Genomic DNA, 22,494 nt, shown 5'->3' on the forward strand with positions numbered 1-22,494 from the left:
ACCCAATACTGCAATAGGACTAGAATATGATAGCAAAAGATACTACAATTAAAAAACAGAACATCATGGAAGACTAAACCACTGTTAGCACAGACCTGGTTTTAGCTTATCCTTGAGGTATGGAACCAGTTTGTACTCTTTCAGCACAAGCTCCCAGTCTAGGTCAGGTAAGGTCAGATTAGCCAGTGTTCCCAGGCATTCTATCACAAATTCTTCCTCTTCGTCATTAGAGATTTGGGCTGCTAAATCACCAACATAATCCTAAAAAAAATATATAGGCGGGTAATTAGTAAAAGTACTGCACACGAACAACATTGGATTTTAAACGGTTCCTAACTCACTCAAAGCAAAACTGATTTTCAGCAGAGCATTCAAAAGTCACATCTCCTGAGTGAGGACTATTTTCAAGCCAAAATTTAATTCAACACCTTAGTTGCAGACTAGTTTTTAAAAAATGACAATTTCCCCACTTCTAATTCTCTGAATCCTTTGGTCAAGCTTTCCAAGAACATTTACTGTAGGCAGAGAAAACACATTCATGCATGGAAAATTTCAGCACCCAAAAAGGTAAAAGTTTTAGAAAGCTACCACAAACTGAAAAAAGGGGGTTAGAATAGAAAATGTTATGGAACCTTAATCACGTAAGTGGTTTCTGCTCCCAAAAAGCCCCCTGAAATGTATGTGAAGTTATCTTATGTGGTTTACATCTACAGATTTTACTAACTAGTAATGCACAAAGTTAAAAGATTTGATTTCACGCAGTACCAACTTTATTAAGAGATTTGCCAATAAGAATTTTAACTCATTATTTAACCCAATTTTTTTTATTCTAAAATACAAATTCTTTTCCATATTTCATTTCAGTGAGTATGTATAATTAATGCTCATGAGATTGCTGGACAGGCAGCACAGCCCTAGAGAATTAAGTCGCTCAAGAGTTATTAAGTAGCAAGAGATTCTTCACATTGCTCCTGAACCTTGATTTGAAGGAACCAGCCGTAATAGGGAAAGGATACTTCATTCTGTCCTAGATTTCTCTGTTGAGAACAAGGTTTAATATTAGTGCTAACTGTGGCAATGGTTTTTGAGATGCATATACTTGCATGTTTTTGTACCAGTGACCTAGACATAAAAAGGTTCTACATTGTAAACAATTCCTTGAGGTATCCAGAATGCCTTTAAAATACCACCTGAACCAGCTTTATAAAAACACGGAAATGCTAAGTAATACATGAAACTCAAGGGTATAAAACAGTTTGTTTGTAAGACAAAAGCCAACATCTTTCGAGATGCAGCAGCAATCTAAAGCCAAAATCCCTTCCAATGCAAAAGGGATAGAGGGTACTGTGAACGTATAGCGAGTGCTTACAATAAACAGGTTTTTAGTTGGCTCATCATGTTGTGAAATGTTCCTGATCATCTTCATCAACAATGGATCCTTGAACTTCAGAGCTCTCTTCATTAACAGCTTCAATCCGTTTCCTGAAAAGAAAATGGTACGTGGCAAATCTCCCAGATCATATTAAATCTAGAATCAATTCTTTTATTTAAAAAAAAAAATAGAATTTTTTTCTTATTAACAAGGATTAAAGGACAAAGGGAAATAATCCAGACAAAGCAGAAACTATTTTGTTCTTTCAGGCCATAATTAGAGGGACAAATTTCACCTGAATAAACTCCAAGATGAAATATAAAACAAATATATAATAGCCAATATCTCAATATTGAATATTAGGACTCATCACCATAACAGAAAACTGAATTAAATAGTTCAGTTATCAATTATAACTCTAACAGAAGCAACCCACCTGCTAAGCCTCTGCTCCTACCACTACTATGACTACCCCAATTCTATGTAGCCATCCCAAACTCGTGCTCTTAATTTTCATGTCAAATTCTCAAACAACGCCTGTCCATGTTAATATTGGTAGTTTGAGGAGATATGAGTCTGATTAGGTTTCTTGCAAAGGTATTTTAAATAGAGGTACTCATATATGACAGTCACTTTGCCCAGGGGGCTGGCAAAAGCTATAAACCAAAGCACTGTTAGTACATGTCTAGGGAGCAAACAAGCCCTTACCATACTTTGGACACTACAGGAATAACAGTACTTTCACCAGACTCAACCATTTGATATTGTGGGCCAAATCACTGTTTTACTGATGTGATTCTTCGGGACAACCTTGCCTGTCTGATATTAATAATTACTTTTTTATTTTTATATGGACTATTTTTCTGTGACAAAGCACCAACAAAGGAAGCAGCCTTCAGGCTAGTCAAAATATAAATAGCCCTACTGAGAATATAGCATAGGGTTAGGTCTGATTCACTGAGCAAATCAGGAGTGAAAGATGATTATGCAGCAGTAGAAATCCTGTTTTCATAAAAAACATCCCCAGTCAGAAAGAGAAAATGTGATGCATACACAAAGTTGTGTCTAAGTTACTGAAAAACTAAGTTTTCCATAGCTATAACTCTGAAAGGAAATGTTATAAAAATGGCATTATTGTACTGCTTGGTTATCTTTTACCGATTCCAGACCAAACAGGCTTAGTTTGCAAATAAAAAAAAGTTGTTCTCTAACTGTGAGCCCTGCCAATTTGGTCTGGGTTCTGAGTGTCAAACTGGGTTCTTTCCTTCTCATGTATACTGATCACTAAAAAATATCCTGCAAACTAAATTATTCCCTCAGTGACACTTGTGCAAGTCCACGGTCTTCTCTGTGTGGTTTGCACATATATAACTGATTGGAATTTAGTAAAAATAGAGTTGTTGATGCACAAAAAGGAATAGAATCCAGCTCACTCTATTTTAGAGGATTAAAAAGCAAGTAAAAATTATTTGTTCAACTACACTTGACAGAGCTTGATGCAGAAATCACTGGGTAAATTCTATGGCCCGTGCTATGCAGGGGACCAGAATAAATAATTATTCCTTCTGACCTTAAAATCTATGAAGCAGTTGCCACTGAAGTTAGTAGCTAGGATTCAGAATACATACAGGGAGCAAAATGGTTGATTGAGAATGTTCCAGTTTTACTGTGTCATTTCAGAGAAGAACTGCACTTTAAAGTTGTGAATCAGCACAGGGAGTTCAGGAAAAGAGAGAGCAGTTTTGGATCAATCGCATGAAAAGTAAGCCTGTTCATACTACGCAGCTTGTAAACACCAGCTTTGAGGGATATAATCTTAAAAAAGATCAAATTGTATCTTTCCGTTAAAAGAAATAGAAGAGGCCCTGTGTTACTTATTCATGTCAGAAAACAGAACCCCAGTTGCCAGTAGGAAGATTTTGGGTTGAACTCCATAAAGGGTTACATTCATCCCACATAGTAAGGGTCAGGATAAGCATAAAGTTTTCAATATGCTACTCATCAGTGATTTCATGGAACTGTTCACCACAGAATTGCAGATACTATGACTCAACAGGGGGATGACTGACATTAGGAGTTGACCCAACCGTGCACATACACAAATGTTTATTACATATGTGGTGTGAATGTTTTTCTGCAGTCATTAGTTGTATTACTATTACATTTGCCAACAGGGTGCTAGGCACTGACCCAAGATATGCTATGAAGCTTCAGCACACTTACCTTCACAGATAAGCTGCACATTTCTCTTGTTAGCAGCAAGGTTAATGCAGAAGGAAATGAGCTCCAGGTCAATGCGTTCATCAGGGCACTCAAAAAGCATCTTCATTAACTACCAACACACACGAGTCATTAAACTTTCCAAAGCATGATAAAAAAAACAGAGCAATATTCTCAAGTCATCTACGCTAAACTGAATACTTTTCATATTCAGGATCTCTACATTTGCTGCCAACTTGTAATGGTGATTAATTTGGAAGGACTACGGTTTGATTATTTGTGGACAGCCAGAGTTACTAACAGTTAAGAATTGCAATCACTTGCCACCTTTTCTAAAATGAACTGAGTTTGACAAGTAAAATCCAGTGATAGGGAGATAATGTATTGATTGTGAATGTTAAACTCCTAGGAACAGTTTAAAATCTTGAGTACTAAATTATTCATCCCATGAAAACCAGAATACGTCTGTTTGCTTAATGGAATAAAGCACTACAAGTGGTTGTTTTACTGTATAATAATTCTACTCTTGCTATTTTGAGATGGCTAAGCCTACTCCGCTGCCTATATCTAAACATACTCTGATCTATCTACCATAATGTGTCCTTCCCACCATCTGTCTAAGCAAACCTACTATCCACTGCACTCATTGCAACTGCCATATACTACAGTACTGAGCCAGTGTCTACTTTACTACTGCCCCACTCCTTCAGTAGAGGAAAAAGGACATCTGAAGTAAAATACATATTTCCCACAGTCTGCTCTAACTGCTGTGGTGCATGTTAGGGACTTCGCTGATGATGCTACAAAGAACCAACAGCTAGCTGCCACTCCATATAATTTGTTCCTATATATTCACTGGTCTGTCACAGCTTACAACCCTAATTTTGTCCATTTTAAGTCTGTCTAAATTTCTTACAAACACCAAATCCAATATATAAACGGCATGCAAACATCAGTCTATTTCTCAGTCTTCACTTTTCACACCATGCTGTAGATTTGGTTCAGTTACTGACTCACAAGGTAGACCATCTCTACTGCAGCACCAACCCCAATTCTGTAGTGCACCAGTCTCCCATGTAAGCACTCACAAAGCCAGACTACTTAGCTTGCAAACCCTATCAGAATCACAATGCAAGGTAGCATGGGTACAAGGCTGGGTAAAACAAATGCACTTAAAAAGAGGACAGATACAGGGGCAGTAGAGATAATGAATAGATATTAGTTTTCAGCAGGCATAGGGACATGGAGAAAGAACTGTACTGTTAACAGGCAAAGTAGTTGCACTCTTGCCCCCTAGTGGTAACACCTTGGAATGATTAAGTATAAGATAAGACTCAGAATATCAGGGATGGAAGGGACCTCAGGAGATCATCTAGTTCAATCCCCTACTCAAAGCAGGACCCATCCCCAAACAAATTTTTACCCCAGTTCCCTAAATGGCCTCCTCAAGGATTAAACTCACAACCCTGGGTTTAGCAAGCCAATGCTCAAACCACTGAGCTATCAGAGTGGGTATCTATCCAAAATATATATTCAGAGAAAGGACAAACTAGGAAACATCAGTACTGCAGGTAAATCATCCACAGATAATCTGCTGGAGGGAGTTACCTGGCAATAGATAAATACACTATCAAGTTGTCAATCCAAAGAGACTGCCAAATTAATAAACACACATTTAGGTCACAATAGTGATTACTGTGTGCGCATTGTAAGAGCTGTCGATTAATTAACAGTTAACTCATGCGATTAACAAAAAATTAATTGTGATTAATTGCACTGTTAAACAATAGAATGCCAACTGAAATTTATCAGCAGAGGAAAATCATCTATGTGGATGTCTTTCTACATTTTCAAATATATGGATTTCAATTATAACACAGAATATCTATATCTTTTAGGGCTTTCACAAGGAGATGTAAAAGCCATTGCTGATTTCCTCCTTTTCCTAAGTAAAGGTTAATTAGCCCTGATATTCACATATTACAAACATGAATTAACCAGCAAAGTCCTATAGAAAGTTCAGCAAGTAGGGGATGCAACCTTTCAGAAATTATCCTCTAGAACTCTCATTTTAAAATCCCTTCAAATTATTTATATATATTTTAAAACTGAAACATATTCTATGCTCACTGAATGCAAAAATCTATGGAAAATAAATGTTGAACGTAGTGGGGTCAAATTGTCATTACTGAGCTACTTCTCTCTAAAAATAAATAAATATACTCCAATTTCAATCAAACCAGTTCAAATTTTAAAATAATAGTTTTGTATGAACTCCATGTTTCCCATTATGTCTTCATTTAATTTGATTGCTCCTCGTGCCACTTCAAAAGGGAGCGTAATTGCTGCCAAATAGGAAATATTAAAATTAAATTTGTTCTGCTTTTACCATGTCCATTGTCATCTTTTACTGATTTAACAGGAAGGCAGTAAAAAGGCTGCAGCATGTGCAATGAAGAGGCAGTAGTGTTCAATCAGACAAGTCCCATATTGAGTATCAGATACCACAGACCCAGGACTGAAATCACTGTGTCTAGACTCTCTGGCACCTGACTTCACTTATTTACCAGTGACCAGAGGCCAACCCCCACAGCTCTCTGTTCACATACACCTCTGTCCAACCCCCTCCTCAACCCCAATTCAAACATCTTTGAATGATTATGCCAGAACTGCATGCCTCAGGAATCTCTTCTGACCGGTTACTCCCTAACTCTGCTGTTTGAAGTGATGCTCTGGTTTCTGAACTTCAGCAGATAATGGTGGACAGGAGCAAAGGGCGCTGTCAAGAGAGGACGTTTACCAGCATTAAACTAAAAAGAAGTTTATAGATCAAAGAGGAGCGAAGCAGGACAACTGTGGTGGAAAACATGTGGGGAGCTGAGGAGATCCTTGTACACCGCTCAGTGGTAAAATATTATATATCACCATAACATCCCTGCCTAATCATGCTCTTTGATTGGCCAGGCTATTACCAATATATGGTTTTATAAGCATCTGGATGGCATTTGCACCTATTTAAACAAAACACTCATTGCTAATGTCTAAACAAAAATGAACTGTTAATACTCACTTTTAAGTGGTACTAGAATATTGCCCATTAACTCCTGAAATCCACAAGGATGCTTACCTGTGAGAATTCAGCCCCTTTCAGATAATTTAAAGTGTTCAAAGGAAAGACATAGGCAAACAGACCCAATGGACCTGCAGACTGCAAATATGACAGAACCAAGTTCCAACCCTTTGTGCAGATAGGACGCACTGGCAGTTCTGCAGAGGTGACACTCACCATGCAATGGGGCAGGATAGGGTTGTTGTGCCTTATTTTGGTCACATTCACTAGCCTCTCCTATCCCGTCCCAATGGGTCAGTAGAGGAAAACCTTCTATGAAGGAGAATTCAACTAACTCATCAGCTAGCTTGTGCTGCAATCTAGAGCTTGACTGAGGTGAAAGGGAACGGATTTTTCAGTGAATGGGGGACTGACTACATGGGAAGGAGAAGTGTACTCCACCACCTGAGATGTGCACCGATAGCCCACCTGTACACATCCCCATGTGGCCTATTGCTAATGGAGTATGGTTGGCTCTTTCATTTTACATTAAAACAGAGTTAAAAACAATCTGGAGGAGTGGTAGAGTGACTAGATGTCCTGATTTTATAGGGACAATCTTGATATGTGGGGCTTTTTCATATACAGGCACCTATTACCCCTCAACCCCATCCCAATTTTTCACACTTTCTATCTATTCACTCGAGGGGGTGGGGGAAGGGGCATTTTGAGGGGCAAAGAGGGGAGGGGGTCACTTTAAGATGTTCATTTCTCCCCTCCTGTCCCAACCTCTCTCCCTTACAATTAGCTCTTCACACCAGCTGCAGGTGTACAGATGTTCGTCACAAAGGACCAACTGGCAAACCACAGCATGGTTTTGGATGAACAGGGTCTTCATTTATAGAATTAATATAATTCATTATAGGATTTAATGAGCACAGTAACTGTTCATCATGGTCACAGATAGCCTTAAAGTTTTGCTAGGCTTTATGAGCCAGATATAAAGAACAATTAAATTAATGGGAGTCTATTTACTACAATGGGCTTTGGAACAAGAGTTACAGGCACAACTTTGAGCAGCCAATGCCTATCAGAACAAGCATGTTAGTTAAATGTTACTGAAATTTCCATGGTTCTTTATATTTGGCACTAGGGGCTTTTAAACCATGCCCATATTTCCCAAAATCACACAATAACTGAGCCCTAAAGTGCAAAACAAAGCCTCAATTCAAAAAGTAGTGGGTTCTCTGTATCATTTGGGCTTCTTAGCATACAACTTCATCCTGTGGCAAACACAATCTACAGGATGTTTACAAGAGTATTTTGCAACATACACTTGCTATTCCCATCAGATCCTCCTTCCTCCCCCATGACTTGGAAGAACATTACAACTTTTACCATGACAAGAAATGTTCTGAAAACTTTCCATGGCAACCTCCCATAATGGATACGCTTGATGTTAAAAAGATGTTTGGCAGGAAAGAGAACAGAATGGTGCAATTCTGAAAAAAGCAACCAGAGAGCTTTTTACACTTATGAGATGGAGACTCTATCCTCAACTTTAACCTTAAATCAGTACCCTGAGAAACTGACTCATAGTTGTTTAAAAGAGCCAGATCTTTTTTTTTTTCAAATGAAATTTCGTTTATTTAGTCCCTACGGACAGTGGGAGGCACCAAACAAGCCTTAATCTAGAAGGTCGGTAAAAGGTATTTCTTTCCCAACTACACAGTTTTCGTGTGTCCTTTATTTAGTGGGACTGTAGTCAGAGCAGAGATAGTCCATACAGTGATGTAACATTTGCTTGGCTGGTTTCCAGCTCATACTCTGTAACATCGCAGACAATGACGTTCTAGTACTTAAAATGGGATTGGAAAGGAGTATGTTTTGAAACTGCAAAACACAAAACTCTCCAAGACATATACAGTAATTATATAGGGAACCAATTGTCATCTCCCTTTAACATGGCTAATCTTCGAGGTATTTTCTGGTTGCTTATGCCCTTGGCAATAAGCTGATGTGCCTTATTTGCCAGCAGCACTGACAGACAAAGTCTGTCACCTATTCCTTCTCAAAAGGTCTACTTAAAGGTAGCCTGAATGGCTAAGCTGTCTTATTAATAGAGGCTCATAGTTATTTGACTGGGAAGAAACATGGTTGTTCCCATTATCACCTGAAGGTGTCACTGTGACCTCTGCTACCAGGAAGGCGACAAATAGCATGTTAGTGGTAGAATGCGTATGGAAGGAAAACACATACCTGTGGTATACAGTCTGTGTACGCAAACATCGATTTAAAGCGGTCGTCCATGCTTATGTGATACAGAACACACATTGCTACCTGTCTGTAGCTTTCATTTGCTAGGGAGAATAAAAAACACAACATGAATTTGTGTGTTAACTAAAATCCCCAACACTGTAGTTACTGTGCATTCCTATTTCTCCACTAGAGTCTAATTCTTTAATTAAGATTACTATGATAACACTTTTTAAATTCTCTCTTGCTTTAACAAGATTATTTTTTAATAAAATGTGTGACACACATTAGTATTAGCAGAAGATGCTGGACTGACAGCCCCTGAGGACTAGTCGTCTATTTATCCACCGATCATACACAGCATAGGCATTGGCAGTGCCAACTTCCTGCACAATGTTATCGGAGAATGTACTTTCATCCCTACTGTGCAGGGATCTACCTTCTATGAAAGGGGAGTTCAGTCTCAATGGCCCATCCAAACCTTCTCTCTGCCAAGAATATCAGCAAAGGAACAAATTAAGGCCAACTAGGCTGTTGATGTGGATGCAAGCTCTAAGAACTAAATTTTTCCACATACATAACACTGTAAGAGAGTTTTCTATCAGCGCTGGAAATAAAAGAATGTAACAGATAAACAACTGCAGTAAAACTGGTTATATAAAGGTAAAATACCCTGGTGCTGCAGGGTCATTTAAGCATTTGTGAGGTGCAGGAAGGCAACTGTACACAGGTTATATAAACAACACAGAAGCTGCATAGAACACATTTTAAAGAAAACAAAATTAAGTGTTTTTGGATTGACAGGTGTGACATTTTGGAGATCACCCAGACCAATGAGGGGTTCTGTCACTGCCCGCCTTGTAGCTTTAACTGCCTTAATGCTGTACTGCTATGACTCAGAGCTCTGACACCAGTAGCCAGCCAGCCTACAAGCATAAAGGTTTCACCCTGGCTTGCACTGGCCTAGTTACTCCTTGCAGGGTCACCTCAACCTCCTCTTTAGTTCCTGAGTCTCCCCAAGTTCTGAACTACCAGACACTTGGACAGTTCCCATCTGATTCATCACCCCTGAAGAGGTGAAACCAGCTCCCGGTCATCAGTTCACTTTGGGGGACACACTCTAGATGGTTTGCACACGAGTGATAGCCTTCACTTCAAACCCCTTCCCTTTTAATAAGGTTTGCAGGGTTTTTTTCCGTTTCTTCAAGACTATATTAATTCCTGGTTACGAAGTGCAAGGAAAATTCCTTAGGAGCTCAAGATAAGGATTTTATTTTCAGTTTCAACGACTTTCCATGTTGCAGTCCATGACTGTTGTTCCCTGGGTTGTAGGTCGTTTGGTGCTTGGAGTTAGTTTTGTATAAACAACTACCCCAGGAGGTGCCCCTCCCTGCCTGATTGCTTCCCCACACTGCTGTGAGATGATGCAGTTGGTGCACTTGTGTTGCAATTACAATGTTGTACAAACATATACATGCATATATTCATAACCATAACCTGTATACAGCTCTCTTAATGACCATCAAGTTCAGAACATTACAAGTATTCCTAAAAGACTTTACTTGACATATTTTTATACACAAACAACACTGTATACAACCACTGATTCAGTTGCTTATTCTTTGGGGTTCACATTCTCCTTTCTTCCCTTGGACTGTCTGCACCCTGATGGGATATATACTTTATTAAGTGTAGTATTGGTGATAGGTGGGATTAGTGAATTTATCTGAAAACTCCTATGGACTGAATCAGGATATATAGCAGCCACCATTATGAAGTCAACATTTGCCTGCAATTACCACACAAGGTTATTTGAAATGCCACAATTTTCCCTATATTTAGAACAGGAAATAGAAGTAGTACCTATGCGATAGCTTGGCAACATGTTGATACTTTAAGACAACCATCATAGTTAAACTCCTCCCACTCAGTGTCATTATGAGGGACCTAGGTGTCCTTTATAAGATCAGAATTTTGTGCCTCTGCTTAATGATTTGTCCTAAAGCAGCACATACATTTGCCATTACTTTTAAGATTAATTTATAAAAACATGAAATCCTGTCAGTGGTTGCTTTAAGAAACTCACCATCTGCCAAGAGACACTATGTTCTTTCCTCTGCTAAACATAAAGGGAAATTGATCCCTCAGATACCACTGGGAGATAATTTAGCAACAGCTGTCTTACCTTGCAACCTCTGGTCCACTTTAGAAACAGTACTTTTCTATAGTAACTGGGGAAAGAATCATGCCCAGCTTTGGAAATAATTCTGACTAATGCTAAGATAACACAATGAATATGTTGCAGTTGCGAAGATGTAACCTATGCCATTTTTAAGCAAACATGGCAATTTCTTTTTGCCCATTTTTTATTTTTCTCTAGTACAGACAATACATACCTCACCAACCCATTTCCATGGAGTGAAATTATAAAGCCAACTACAATATGAAAGGTGCACGGCCATACAGCTATAGATACAGCTAGAGGCTTTAAAAAGAGTGAGTCATGCCATCAAGACTCAGCTTAGGAGTCGGATGTTTGACTTGTGTCTTGCTGGCCAACACAGGAACCTCCAAGAGAAGCAGATGAGGACAGATCCTCTTAACAATAGTAACAAAATAACAAACTAGACTAAAATTGGACCAGATTCTCAGCTGATGGAAACAGGCATTGCTCCAAAGTCAGTCAGTCAGTCAATGGGACCTATACTGATTACACCAGCTGAGGATCTGGCACAATTATGTTGAACAAACACGACAAAGCTTTGGTTCTTGTAAAAAACCTTTACATCTAGTAATCAAAATTATTAGCTGGAACAAACAGCCAGTTAAATCTTTCCTTTGAATCTCAAGTGCTATTAAGATAGTTGCAGCTTATTCTAGACCAGTGGTTTTCAACTGGCTGTCTGCAGACTATCTCTAAGGTGTCCGCAAAAGGTTGTCAGTATCACAGAACAGTGGTTTTCAACTTGTGGTCTGCAGATCAGAGGGTCCACAGACTACGTCTAAGATTTCCAAAGAGGTCCATACCTCCATTTGAAATTTTTTAGGCGTCCGCAAATGAAAATAGGTTGAAAAAAAAATCACTGTTCTAGACAACAGAATATAGAGGTCTTGTATTCTTTCACTCCCTTTCCCAGCAGCTGTTAAAGAGCCAGTAGAATATGGAGGCAAAGGATTTCTTGTGACTCTCAACATAGCCAGATTTACACAAGCAAGCATCTGTGGCACAGAGAGGGTTTCATACCATGTCTATAGAGCACCTCAAGCAACATGTTGAATGATATTTCCAATCTGTCTAAAAAATTCAAAATGGATCCAGCTATTCAACTTAAGTAGAAAGTGTCTAAGGTGCTACAGTAATGCCTACTGCACCTGATACAGAAAAGTTCAAAAGAGGCATGGAGGTGGCAGCACTACACAAATGCAAGAAGCATGAAATTAACAATGGCTGAAGAAAAAGGAGAACTAAGGAGGAACCAATGCAACAAAACAAGATTTACGGAATCCAGAATTCCAGGCTTATTAAGTATCTAGACACTGGGGGAAGGAGGCAGAAACCAAAACCTAACCATGACCATCTCACATTCTATGGCTACTTTAGCACTCTGCACTCACCAGTATTAGGAATTATCTTGGGGTTGGAAAGGAAGGTTTTTGGGAGCAGGACTTACCATCTTTTTAATACTTTAACCCTTTGTATTTTCTTAATACAAAAACCCTCATACATCATTACTGTTGCATGATTAAACCTTCACTCTGTCCCTCTTATGCACACCCATTTCAATACAATCTTTGATGATTACGTACAAATTCTCCAATACTGGAATATAATGGGATATGATTTTTTTCTACATCCTTATGTACAGTATGTAACCATGTCATTAAAGACTATTATAATACACATGCACAAAGGGCTGGAACTACAGTTTCCTGTTGAACTTTAACTTTGCCGTCTTCTAGCTTCTGAGTTCTTAATGGTGCAACTGTAGTTCTGTGTGATCATAATTTTTTGCATTTAATTTACCAGAGTCTCTTTTAATTTTCTTTTATTTACCTATATTTGTAAAGAAGGAACAGAAAAAAAAAATAAGGAAAGAATTTCAGTCTCCACAGCTTCAAAGCTCTGCTGATTTGCCAAAAGTTTCCCAGAGGTCCATCACAAACACTCTCAGTGCAGCTCAGTAGGAAGAAACAGAATGAATTGACCACCTTACCACTGACCACTATTGGTTCTCAGGCAAAACAGCAGCAGGTCAAGAATCAAAGGGTTGAATGCTGCAGGAAAGAGACTGAGGAAGAATGTTTTGCCTGGAGAGGTCATCCATCAACACAGCTGGCACAGTTTCAATACCACACTCTGATCCAATGCTTTATTAGGTGGGCTCTGTGACGCTGGCAAATCAGTTCAGGTTAGGATCAGCAGGCCAAGTAACATCGATATGAACCTTAAAGGCTTGAGAAGAGGCATTGCAATTGTAATCAGGACAATTCACTTGTGTGTGGGTATCAAAGAGATGTTAAAAGGGATTAATAGACTAGGCCAATTCATTTGTGTTGAAAAGAAATCAAGGAAGATGCTATGTGTATGTTTATCTATATCTTGTAATTCTAATTACTTTTACATTAAATATGCATCTATACTCAATTATTATGTCAAAGGCCTGTATTTAGTACTTGGTTGTATATTCACAAGATGCGTATATATTGCATGGATCAAATGAATATTACCTATATTGGCTTCAACTTATCTATCCCTGTTATAATGAATAACCGGGAATTGCCTTGTGTAAATCAGTGTAGCTGGATTACCTGTGTATGCACAGGAAGTAGAATGTTACTCTAAGGGTGGGTTATTATGGGCTTAACAAAGAGGAATCTTCGGGCATGTGCTGTGCGTGAAACACTTGGCAGCCTGTTTCAACTATAAAAGAAAAACCTTGGACACGATCCTGCCATCTCTGATCTGCTGCATTTTAAACAGGGAAAGTTTGAGCCACTGGACGGAGATCCCCAAGTAATTACGTGGGATGCCCCGAAAGATTCATTGAAATAATCTAACAGACTCTACATCTAAGCCACCATTTGGGCTCTAATCTTTTGGATGTACCAGAGAGATTCATTGCAGACCAGCAGAAGTTAACATCACTGCTGTCATCCTGATCTACAAACTCTGAAATCAACTGATTTATATGATTCACTTTTCTTTTTTTATTAATAATTTTTTAATTAATTTACTAAAGATAGGGTGAGATCCTGAAGTATATTTTGATCTGAGTTACGTGGCCAGGTCCTTGGAGTTGGAAGAACCTAACATGATTTTTGGATCATTTATCACAGAAGTCCAGTTTTTCTGGGTGGAAAACCAGGGACGGATTGCCGAATGGAAGACACTTTGTGACTCCATGTTAAACTGGTGTAGCAACACAGGAATACTCATTTGTTGCTGGTTTGATTAAATCTAATTGTAGAATATACTACCAGCATGGGTGTATCTGCTCCGTTTTCTGTCCGTCTGTCCTAAGTTTGGCATTCTCAGCTGTGATCTACTCGAGGCCATCCAATTGTGGCCACTATGGCAGCATGTGGCCACCAGGGGCTTTTCTTGCAGCAACAGCCTCCTGGGCTGTGATTGGGGGGCGGGGGGGAGAGGGGAAGAGGGGGAGACTGGCAAAGTAGGGCCCCCTCCCTGCTGCTCCTGGATGTACCGCCTTGGTGTTGGTTGCTGGGGCTGCCAGTAGGGGTTGGACCCTGGCCCCCTCCAGAGACACCTGTGGCACAATGCTGGAAGAGCAGGCAGCCAGTGAGTTCCTCACCTTCCCAGGGCCAGTGGGGCTCAGGCTTTGGGCTTCAGCCCTGCAGAGGCAGGCAAGCTCTGGTCATGGGACTTCAGGCTCCAGTCCTGGGCTCCGGCTGTGGGGCAGCAGGCCTCACGCTCCAGTTGCACGGCTTCTGGCTCCATCTCCAGGCCCCATCCCCTGTCCATGGGGCTTCAGAATCTGGACACGGGCCTTCAGGCTCCAGCCCACAAGTATTTTAGGAAAAAATATGAGCACGACCATCAGCAAGAGTTGGTGGCTGCACTGAGGCCACCAAAAAATTTGTTCTGAGAACCCCTGTTCTAGGCAACATGACAGGCTCAATCAACATACTGGCAGATACTGGAGACAACCTTTAGCTATCTTCTTTTCCAGTGTCATTCAGGGAAAGGAGATTCGACACATCAACAGTTTGCAAGTTCAACAGTATCAACACTCAGTTTTTGAGCATTTAGCCAGACTACTGAGTTTAAGGTAGGTAGCATAATACTCTTCAAAGGAAGTGTTGATAAACTGACAAGCCAGGTGCCCTTCTTGCTCAAAAGGACTTTAACACCCTAAAATGGATATGCATAGATTACAAGACCAGAAGAAGCCATCTAGTCTGACCTCCTGTATGACCCAGGCCAGACAATTTCCCTCAATTAATTCCTGTTTGAAGTGTCTCTGAGGAAAAGAAAAAGAAAAAGAAAAAAAAAAAGCAACGTTGACTTAAAAATCGCCAGTGAGTGATGGAGAATCCACTACAACCATTGTTAAATTATTTCTGTGGTTGATTACCCTCCCTGTTAAAAATGTATACCTTATTTACAGATCAAATTTGTCTAGCTTCAGCTCCAGCCATCGGATCTTGTTATTCTTTTGTCCACTAGATTGAAGAGTCAATTATCAAATTTTTCCCCATGAAAGTATTTATAGACTGTGCCCCTTAACCTTTTGTTAAGCTAAACAGACTGAGTGCCTTGAATCTATCGCTATAAGGCTTGTTTTCCAATCCTTTAATCATTCTTGCATGAGTGACTGACCATTGTTTAACATATTAATCAGAAGATACACATCTTGTGTTTTGTTCTAGTTTGAACATTGCTGAATGAAGCCATGAGTCAATCATACTTATTTGGAGATTCTGTTGAAGACAGACCCAGTCTTGACCCTCTCACTTTGAGCCAGGGTAAAGAACAGTTCTCTTCCTAGATGCAGAAGCCTTAAAGGAACAGGATGGGGTAACAGGATGCTATTTTTGATCACAACCCAGGGCCACACATGCAAAAGCAGGCACTGCAAAAGGACTTCCTTATGACTTACTCAGTAGGCATCAATTATTTCCCTAACTAGGAAAATTAAGAAGAATCTCTGCCAACTGTTCGCATATAAAAAGTCACCAATGTTTTGGACATGTGCCAAAGCTGTGCCCTGCAAAGACTGGCAGTATTGAGAATCAGGTACTTAATGACTGAAAGTGGACTAGCCAAATTGCCTAAAGCAGTCAAGGCACCCATGGAAAAATAATGGCCTAGTCATTATGGATTCCTTTGGTATTTATGGTAATAAACATGAATCATGATGAACTCATTGGATATTAAATGTGGAGGCCGTAAGTACTTTGACAGGATTTCCACAAGAATTTAACAGTAATTAACCAAATCATTATTTGAAAGTGTTATTGAATTATGCTTAGTACTTATACAACCATTCCAGAGAAATTGGTCATTCCCAGCTGAGGGCAGTTAATGCCTTAACAAACCGGTCATTAACTGCCATAACTGATTTTGTGGGAATTACTGCTGTTATAAAATACACTCAACAGCTTATAGGAACAATACTTTTTTTTTCTTTTTTTTTTTTTTTAATTTGCAGCTGTACTTCAGCTGGAGCAGCTGGGATGGAAAAATATAAGGTCCCTTGGGCTGTTTTCACGACCAGTTTTCTGCAAATTAGAGGGGTGGGTTCTGAGTTCCAAATGGTTTCAGATTTTCAGTCTTTGAATGTTAACAAGGCATGTGCTGGTAACTATGACCAAAGCCTGAATTCTTTACTCAGGTCTTACTAAGACCACATACCCCTGGGCTTCAGTGGCAATTATGCATATGTAAGGACCGACGAAAAACTATGCAATAATTTTCAGGATCTGACTTTGTATTTTGGTGTGATTTTAAGGACTTGTCTATGTGGGGAGATGGTGTGTGGCAAGCAAGGGTGTGAATCTACAGCACTTTAGCTGGTCATACAGACCACTTGCAGTGCCCCACAAGTATCATAGTCCACTCTGACGTTCTCCCATTTGAAAGTGACTTTTGAAACAGTCCGAGGGGACTACGGAACTTCTAGCGTGCTGTAGATTCACACCCTGGCTTGCTACGCATTAACTCACTTTGTAGACAAGCCCTAACACTAACGTTCCCTATTAGTCCCGCAATCAAGAAAAAAAGCACTAGTTCAGGACAGATCTGGACATTTGAATTTCAAGAGCAGAATCAGCCCTGAACAATGCTGAAGTAACACACAGCAAGAATACAAGTTATGGACTACGTTATCCAAATGGAATGGCATTAACAGGAATTCCACATAGTCTCTAATGGAATCACCAATATCACCAATTTAGGTGTGAAATATATTCAGCACAACCCATGCGGAAAACATTAAATACACTTCACTGAAAAACAAGCAATTCAAAGAAAGCCTCTGTATACATATTAACTAGCACAACATTCTACATTTCAGCATCAAGCACAAACTATCAAAACTTACATTAAAATGTACTGTAAAATATTAGGTAAATTAAAACAAGGATTCTAGCAGGGTAAGAATTTCAAGAAGTTGGCCGTGGCCTTCTTATATACATATCTTGCAGTGCTGAATCAGGAAACTACTTTATTAGATTACAACTGTTCTTCCATTAAAAAGCCCACACCATAAGCAGCAGCGATCCTAAGAAACTATTATAGTAAAAGCGGCTAGAAAAAGTAGTGAAAAAGCTAAAGGAAAGTTACGTTATTGTACCAAATCTGAGACAACTGGACCAGATTATTCAGTGTATGGTTTAAATCCCATTCACTTTATTTACATATGGCCAAGATCAACCTTGTAGGATATAACTTAACTAATCAAAAGAATCCACAAAAGAGTTTGCAAACCTGTTCCTTTTGTAAAGACCACTGTATAAATACATTAAGTTGTTTATGAATGACTAAGCATTAATAATAAATCCCTAGCTCTGATGTAGTACTTAACTTTATATCTGAAAGTGCTCTGCAAAAGGAGGTCAGTATCATTATCCTAAATTTGCAGATGGAGAAACTGAGGCACGGAGTGGGCAGTGACTTGCTCAAGATCACCCCACAGGTCAGATCCAGACCAGGAAGCAAACAGGAGCTGTGAAATTAACTATTGTTACTTACAAGAAATTAAGTTAAAAATGATTTGCCTTTTTAGCCTAGCCCAGGATAAAGAAAGCCCCAGCCCTGACATGGGTAGAGGCACACTATGGCACGCTTAGAATTGCACAAAGTGTGAGAATGCAGTATTTTATCTACTTTCCTGTTATCCAGACACAAAGGTCAAAATAACAAATTACTAGGGGATTATAATATCTCATTTCCTGTTCCTAGGATCTATTTACCTGTGAGTAGTATCAGTAACATACATACTACATTACTAACTATAAAAGAGTTACATAGATTAGTTACTACACAATATAATTAAAACACAAACTCTAAAAAGTGCATTATATAAACCTACTACCATATCAACACCACATTTCACAACACCAAAATATAATTCTGAAATGCTTAAAAATATCCTTCGACTGCAGCAACTCATCCCATTATGAGAATTTTACAGGCCTCTGACATAACTTAATGCTCCTTGGAACTATCTTTCCTGGATTTCAATGGGAGCAGAACCAGGCACAAAGCCTTCTATGGCACCTGGCTTTCAAGGTACAAAGAAGGAAATTCTGTTACTGAGCTTCTAGGTTCAACATGAACAAGGCAGCAAAAACTCCCCTGCTCACCTGCCCAACTCCTGAGTATAGCAGTTTGAGGGCTTAGAGAGATCACAGAAATGCAGGGCTGGAAGGGACCTCGATAGGTCACCTAGCCCAGTAGTTCTCAACCTTTCTAGACTACTGTACCCCTTTCTAGAGTCTGATTTGTCTTGCGTAGCCCCAAGTTTCACCTCACTTAAAAACTACTACTTACAAAATCAGACAAAAAAATACAAAAGTGCCACAGTACCCTATTACTCAAAAATTGCTTACTCTCATTTTTACCATATAATTATAAAATAAATCAATTGGAATATAAATATTGTACTTACATTTCAGTGTACAGCATATAGAGCAGTCATTGTATGAAATATTTGTTTGCACTGACTTCACTAGTGCTAAAAATGTAACATTGTAAAACTAGGCAAATACCTAGATGAGTTGAAGTATCCCCTGAAAGACCTCTGCGTACCCTAGGGGTACGCACACCCTGGTTGAGAACCACTGACCTACTCCAGTCCCCTGCACTGAGACAGGACTAAGCATTATCTAGCCCAATGGTGGGCAACTTGTGGTCCATCAGAGTAAGCGCACTGCAGGCCGTGAGACATTTTGCTGACATTGACCATCCACAGGCACTGTCCCCCGCACATCCCAGTGGCTGCAGTTCGACATTCCCGGCCAATGGGAGCTGAGGGAAGCGGTGGCCTGTAGCCCACTGCTTCCCACAGCTCCCATTGGATGAGAACAGCAAATCACGGCCAGTCGCCACTTCCCACAGCTCCCATTGGCCGGGAACGGTGAAATGCAGCCACTGGAACCTGTGGGGGGCCGTACCTGTGGACGGTAGACATCAGCAAAATGTCTCACAGCCCGCAACTAGCTTACCCTAACGGTCTGCATGAGGCCTGCGGGCTGCAGGTTGCCCATCACTGATCTAGACCAGGGGAGGGCAAACTACGGCCCGGAGGTCATCCACCCGGAGCCTGCGCCCCTGACCCCCTCCTGAACCCCAACCCCCTGCCTCAGCCCTGATCCCCCTCCTGCTCTTCGAACCCCACGGTCCCAGTCTGAAGCACCCTCCTGCCCCCCCCAAACTCCTTATCCCCAGCCCCACCCCAGAGCCCATATCGCCAGCCGGAGCTCTCACCCACCCTGACACCCCAACCCCTGCCCCAGCCCAGAGACCCCTCCCGCACCTTGAACTCCTCATTTCTGGCCCAACCCCAGAGCCTGCACCCCCGGCTGGAGCTCTCACCCAGTCGCGCACTCCAACCCCCAATTTCATGAGTATTCATGGCCCACCATACAATTTCCATACCCAGATGTGGCCGTTGGGCCAAAAACTTTGCCCACCCCGATCTAGACCATCCCTGACAGGTGTTGGTCTAACCTGTCCATAAGACCCTCCAGTGACAGAGATTCCACCACATCCCTAGGTAATTTGTTCCAGTGCTTTACTAAGCTTACAGTAAGGAAGTTCTTCCTAATGTCTAACCTAAATCTCCCTTGCTGCAATTTAAGCCCATTACTTCTTTTTGCTGTCTTCAGTGGTTGAGGAGAACAATTTATCACCCTCCTCTTTAGTACAACCTTTTATGTATCTGAAGACTTATGTCCTCCTCAGTCTTCTCTTCTCCAGACTAAACAAACTCAATTTTTGTAAAGCTATCCTCATAAGTCATGTTTTCTAGACTTTTAATCATTTTTGTTGCTCTCCTCCAGACTTGGTCCAATTTGTTCACATCTTTCCTGAAGTATGGTGCCCAGAACTGCACACAATACTCCAGCTGGTGCCTTATCAGTGCTGATTAGAGTGAAAAAATTACTTCTTGTGTCATGCTTACAACACCCCTGCTAATATATCCGAGAATGGTGGGGGTTGGTTGGTTGGTTGGTTTTTTTTGCTACATTACATTGACACACATTTAAATTTGTGATCCACTACACCCTTCCAGATCCTTTTCTGCAGTACTCCTCCCTACGCAGTCATTTCCCATTTTGTATTTGCGCAATTGATTATTCCTTCTTAAGTGTAGTACTTTGCATTTATCCTTATTGAATTTCATCCTATTTAATTCTGGCCATTTCTCCAGTTTGTCAAGATTATTTTGAATTTTAATCCTGTCTCCAAATCACTTGCAACCTCTCCCAGATTGCTATAATCCACAAAAGTAAGTGTACTTTCTCTGACATTATCCAAATTATTTATGAACATATTGAACAGAACCGGACCCAGGATAGATCCCTATGCGAACTCCATTCAATTTGCCCTTCCAGCTTGACCATGAACCATTGATTATTCTCAGAGTATGGTTTTCCAACCAATTATGCACCCATCTTATAGTAGGTTAGTCTATGCTATATTTCCCTAGTTTATTTATGAGAAGGTCACATGAGACTGTCTCAAAAGCCTTACTAATGTCACAGTATATCACATCTACCACTTACCCTCCTAGCCACATGGCTTGTTACGCTGTCAAAGAAGGATATTAGGTTAGTTTTACATGATTTGTTCTTGACAAATCCATGTTGACTGTTACTTATCACCTTATCATCTTCTAGGTGCTTATAAAATGATTGTTTGATTTGCTCCATTATTTTTCTGCTACCAAAGTTAAGCTCACTGGGTCTGTAATACCCTGGGTTGTCCTTATTCACCTTTTTATAGATAGGTACTATATTTGCCTGTTTCCAGTCCTCTGGGATCTCTTCCATACTCCATGAGTTCTCAAAGATAATTGCTAATGGCTCAGAGATCTCTTCAGCCAGTTCCTTAAATATTCTAGGATGTATTTCATCAGGCCTTCCCAACTTTAAGACATCTAACTTGTCTAAGTAACTTGATCCTTCCCTATTTTATCCTCAGATCCTACTGTGTTTACGCTGATGTTCACTAGGTTAGTCCAATCACGGCTAACCTTTCTGTTGAAAAGCAAACAAAAAAAGGCTTTTAAAACTTCAGCCATTGCTGTGTTTTCTGTTATTGTCTTTCCTTCCTCACTGAGTAATGGGTGAACCCTATCCTTGGCCTTCCTCTTGCTTCTAATATATTGGTAAGATGTCTTCTTGTTTCCCTTTATGTCCCTAGCTAGCTGAATCTCATTCTGTGCCTTCCAATTTTGTCCTTAACATCCTTGGTTTGGTATGTATATTTATTCTTTGTAATTTGGCCTAGTTTCCACTTCTTGTATGACATGCTTGAGTTTCAGGTTGTTGACCTGAATGGATCGACTCAAAATGAAACTGCCACTGGATCTATTGGTAGCGCTTTTGGGTTTCCCAGATAAAAAGACAGGCATTCCACAACACTAAACTGATCAGCTGCTACTGAACGTCAAGGCTCTGGCAAAACTCTGGAGGAGGAGAACCACCTGATAACATTGCAAGGATAGGAAGAATGTGGGATTTCCTGATAAAAATAGGCCATCGATTATCTGAGGTAGGGAGAGAGTTTCTTACAGATCTGGTAATCATTTTTAGAAAACAAAAAAAGCGAAGGCCCCGATCTTGCAAACGCTCCTGCATGTGAACAGTCCCATAGAAGTCACTGGGACTACACACACGCAGAAAGAGAAGCTTACAGGGAGTGGAAGAAAGGCGGGATTAGCAAGGGAAGCTACCTTAGTGAGGTCAGAACATGTAGGGATAAAGTGAGGACGGCTAAAAGCCGCATAGAACTGGACCTCGCAAAGGGAATCAAAACCAATAGTAAAAGGTTCTACAGCCACATAAATAAGAAGAAAACAAAGAAAGAAGAAGTGGGGCCGCTATACACTGAGGATGGAACGGAGGT

At 40.2% G+C, this 22,494-nt stretch overlaps 1 protein-coding gene across 8 annotated transcripts in view; it reads right to left on the reverse strand.

Moving 5' to 3' along the window:
- KIFAP3 (kinesin associated protein 3) overlaps window positions 1-22,494 on the reverse strand; it is a 160,123-nt gene that overhangs the window by 81,199 nt on the left and 56,430 nt on the right. For all 8 annotated transcript variants that reach the window (XM_075067952.1, XM_032806145.2, XM_075067956.1 and 5 more), the window contains 4 exons: window positions 8,901-9,001; window positions 3,596-3,704; window positions 1,370-1,482; window positions 96-261 (listed from right to left, as the gene is read on the reverse strand). In XM_075067952.1, the coding sequence (XP_074924053.1) occupies window positions 96-261; window positions 1,370-1,482; window positions 3,596-3,704; window positions 8,901-9,001 (489 nt within the window). The remainder of the gene's footprint in view (window positions 1-95; window positions 262-1,369; window positions 1,483-3,595; window positions 3,705-8,900; window positions 9,002-22,494) is intronic.

Source organism: Chelonoidis abingdonii, chromosome 7 (genome assembly GCF_003597395.2).
Source record: "Chelonoidis abingdonii isolate Lonesome George chromosome 7, CheloAbing_2.0, whole genome shotgun sequence".
NCBI classification, from domain to species: Eukaryota; Metazoa; Chordata; order Testudines; family Testudinidae; genus Chelonoidis; species Chelonoidis abingdonii.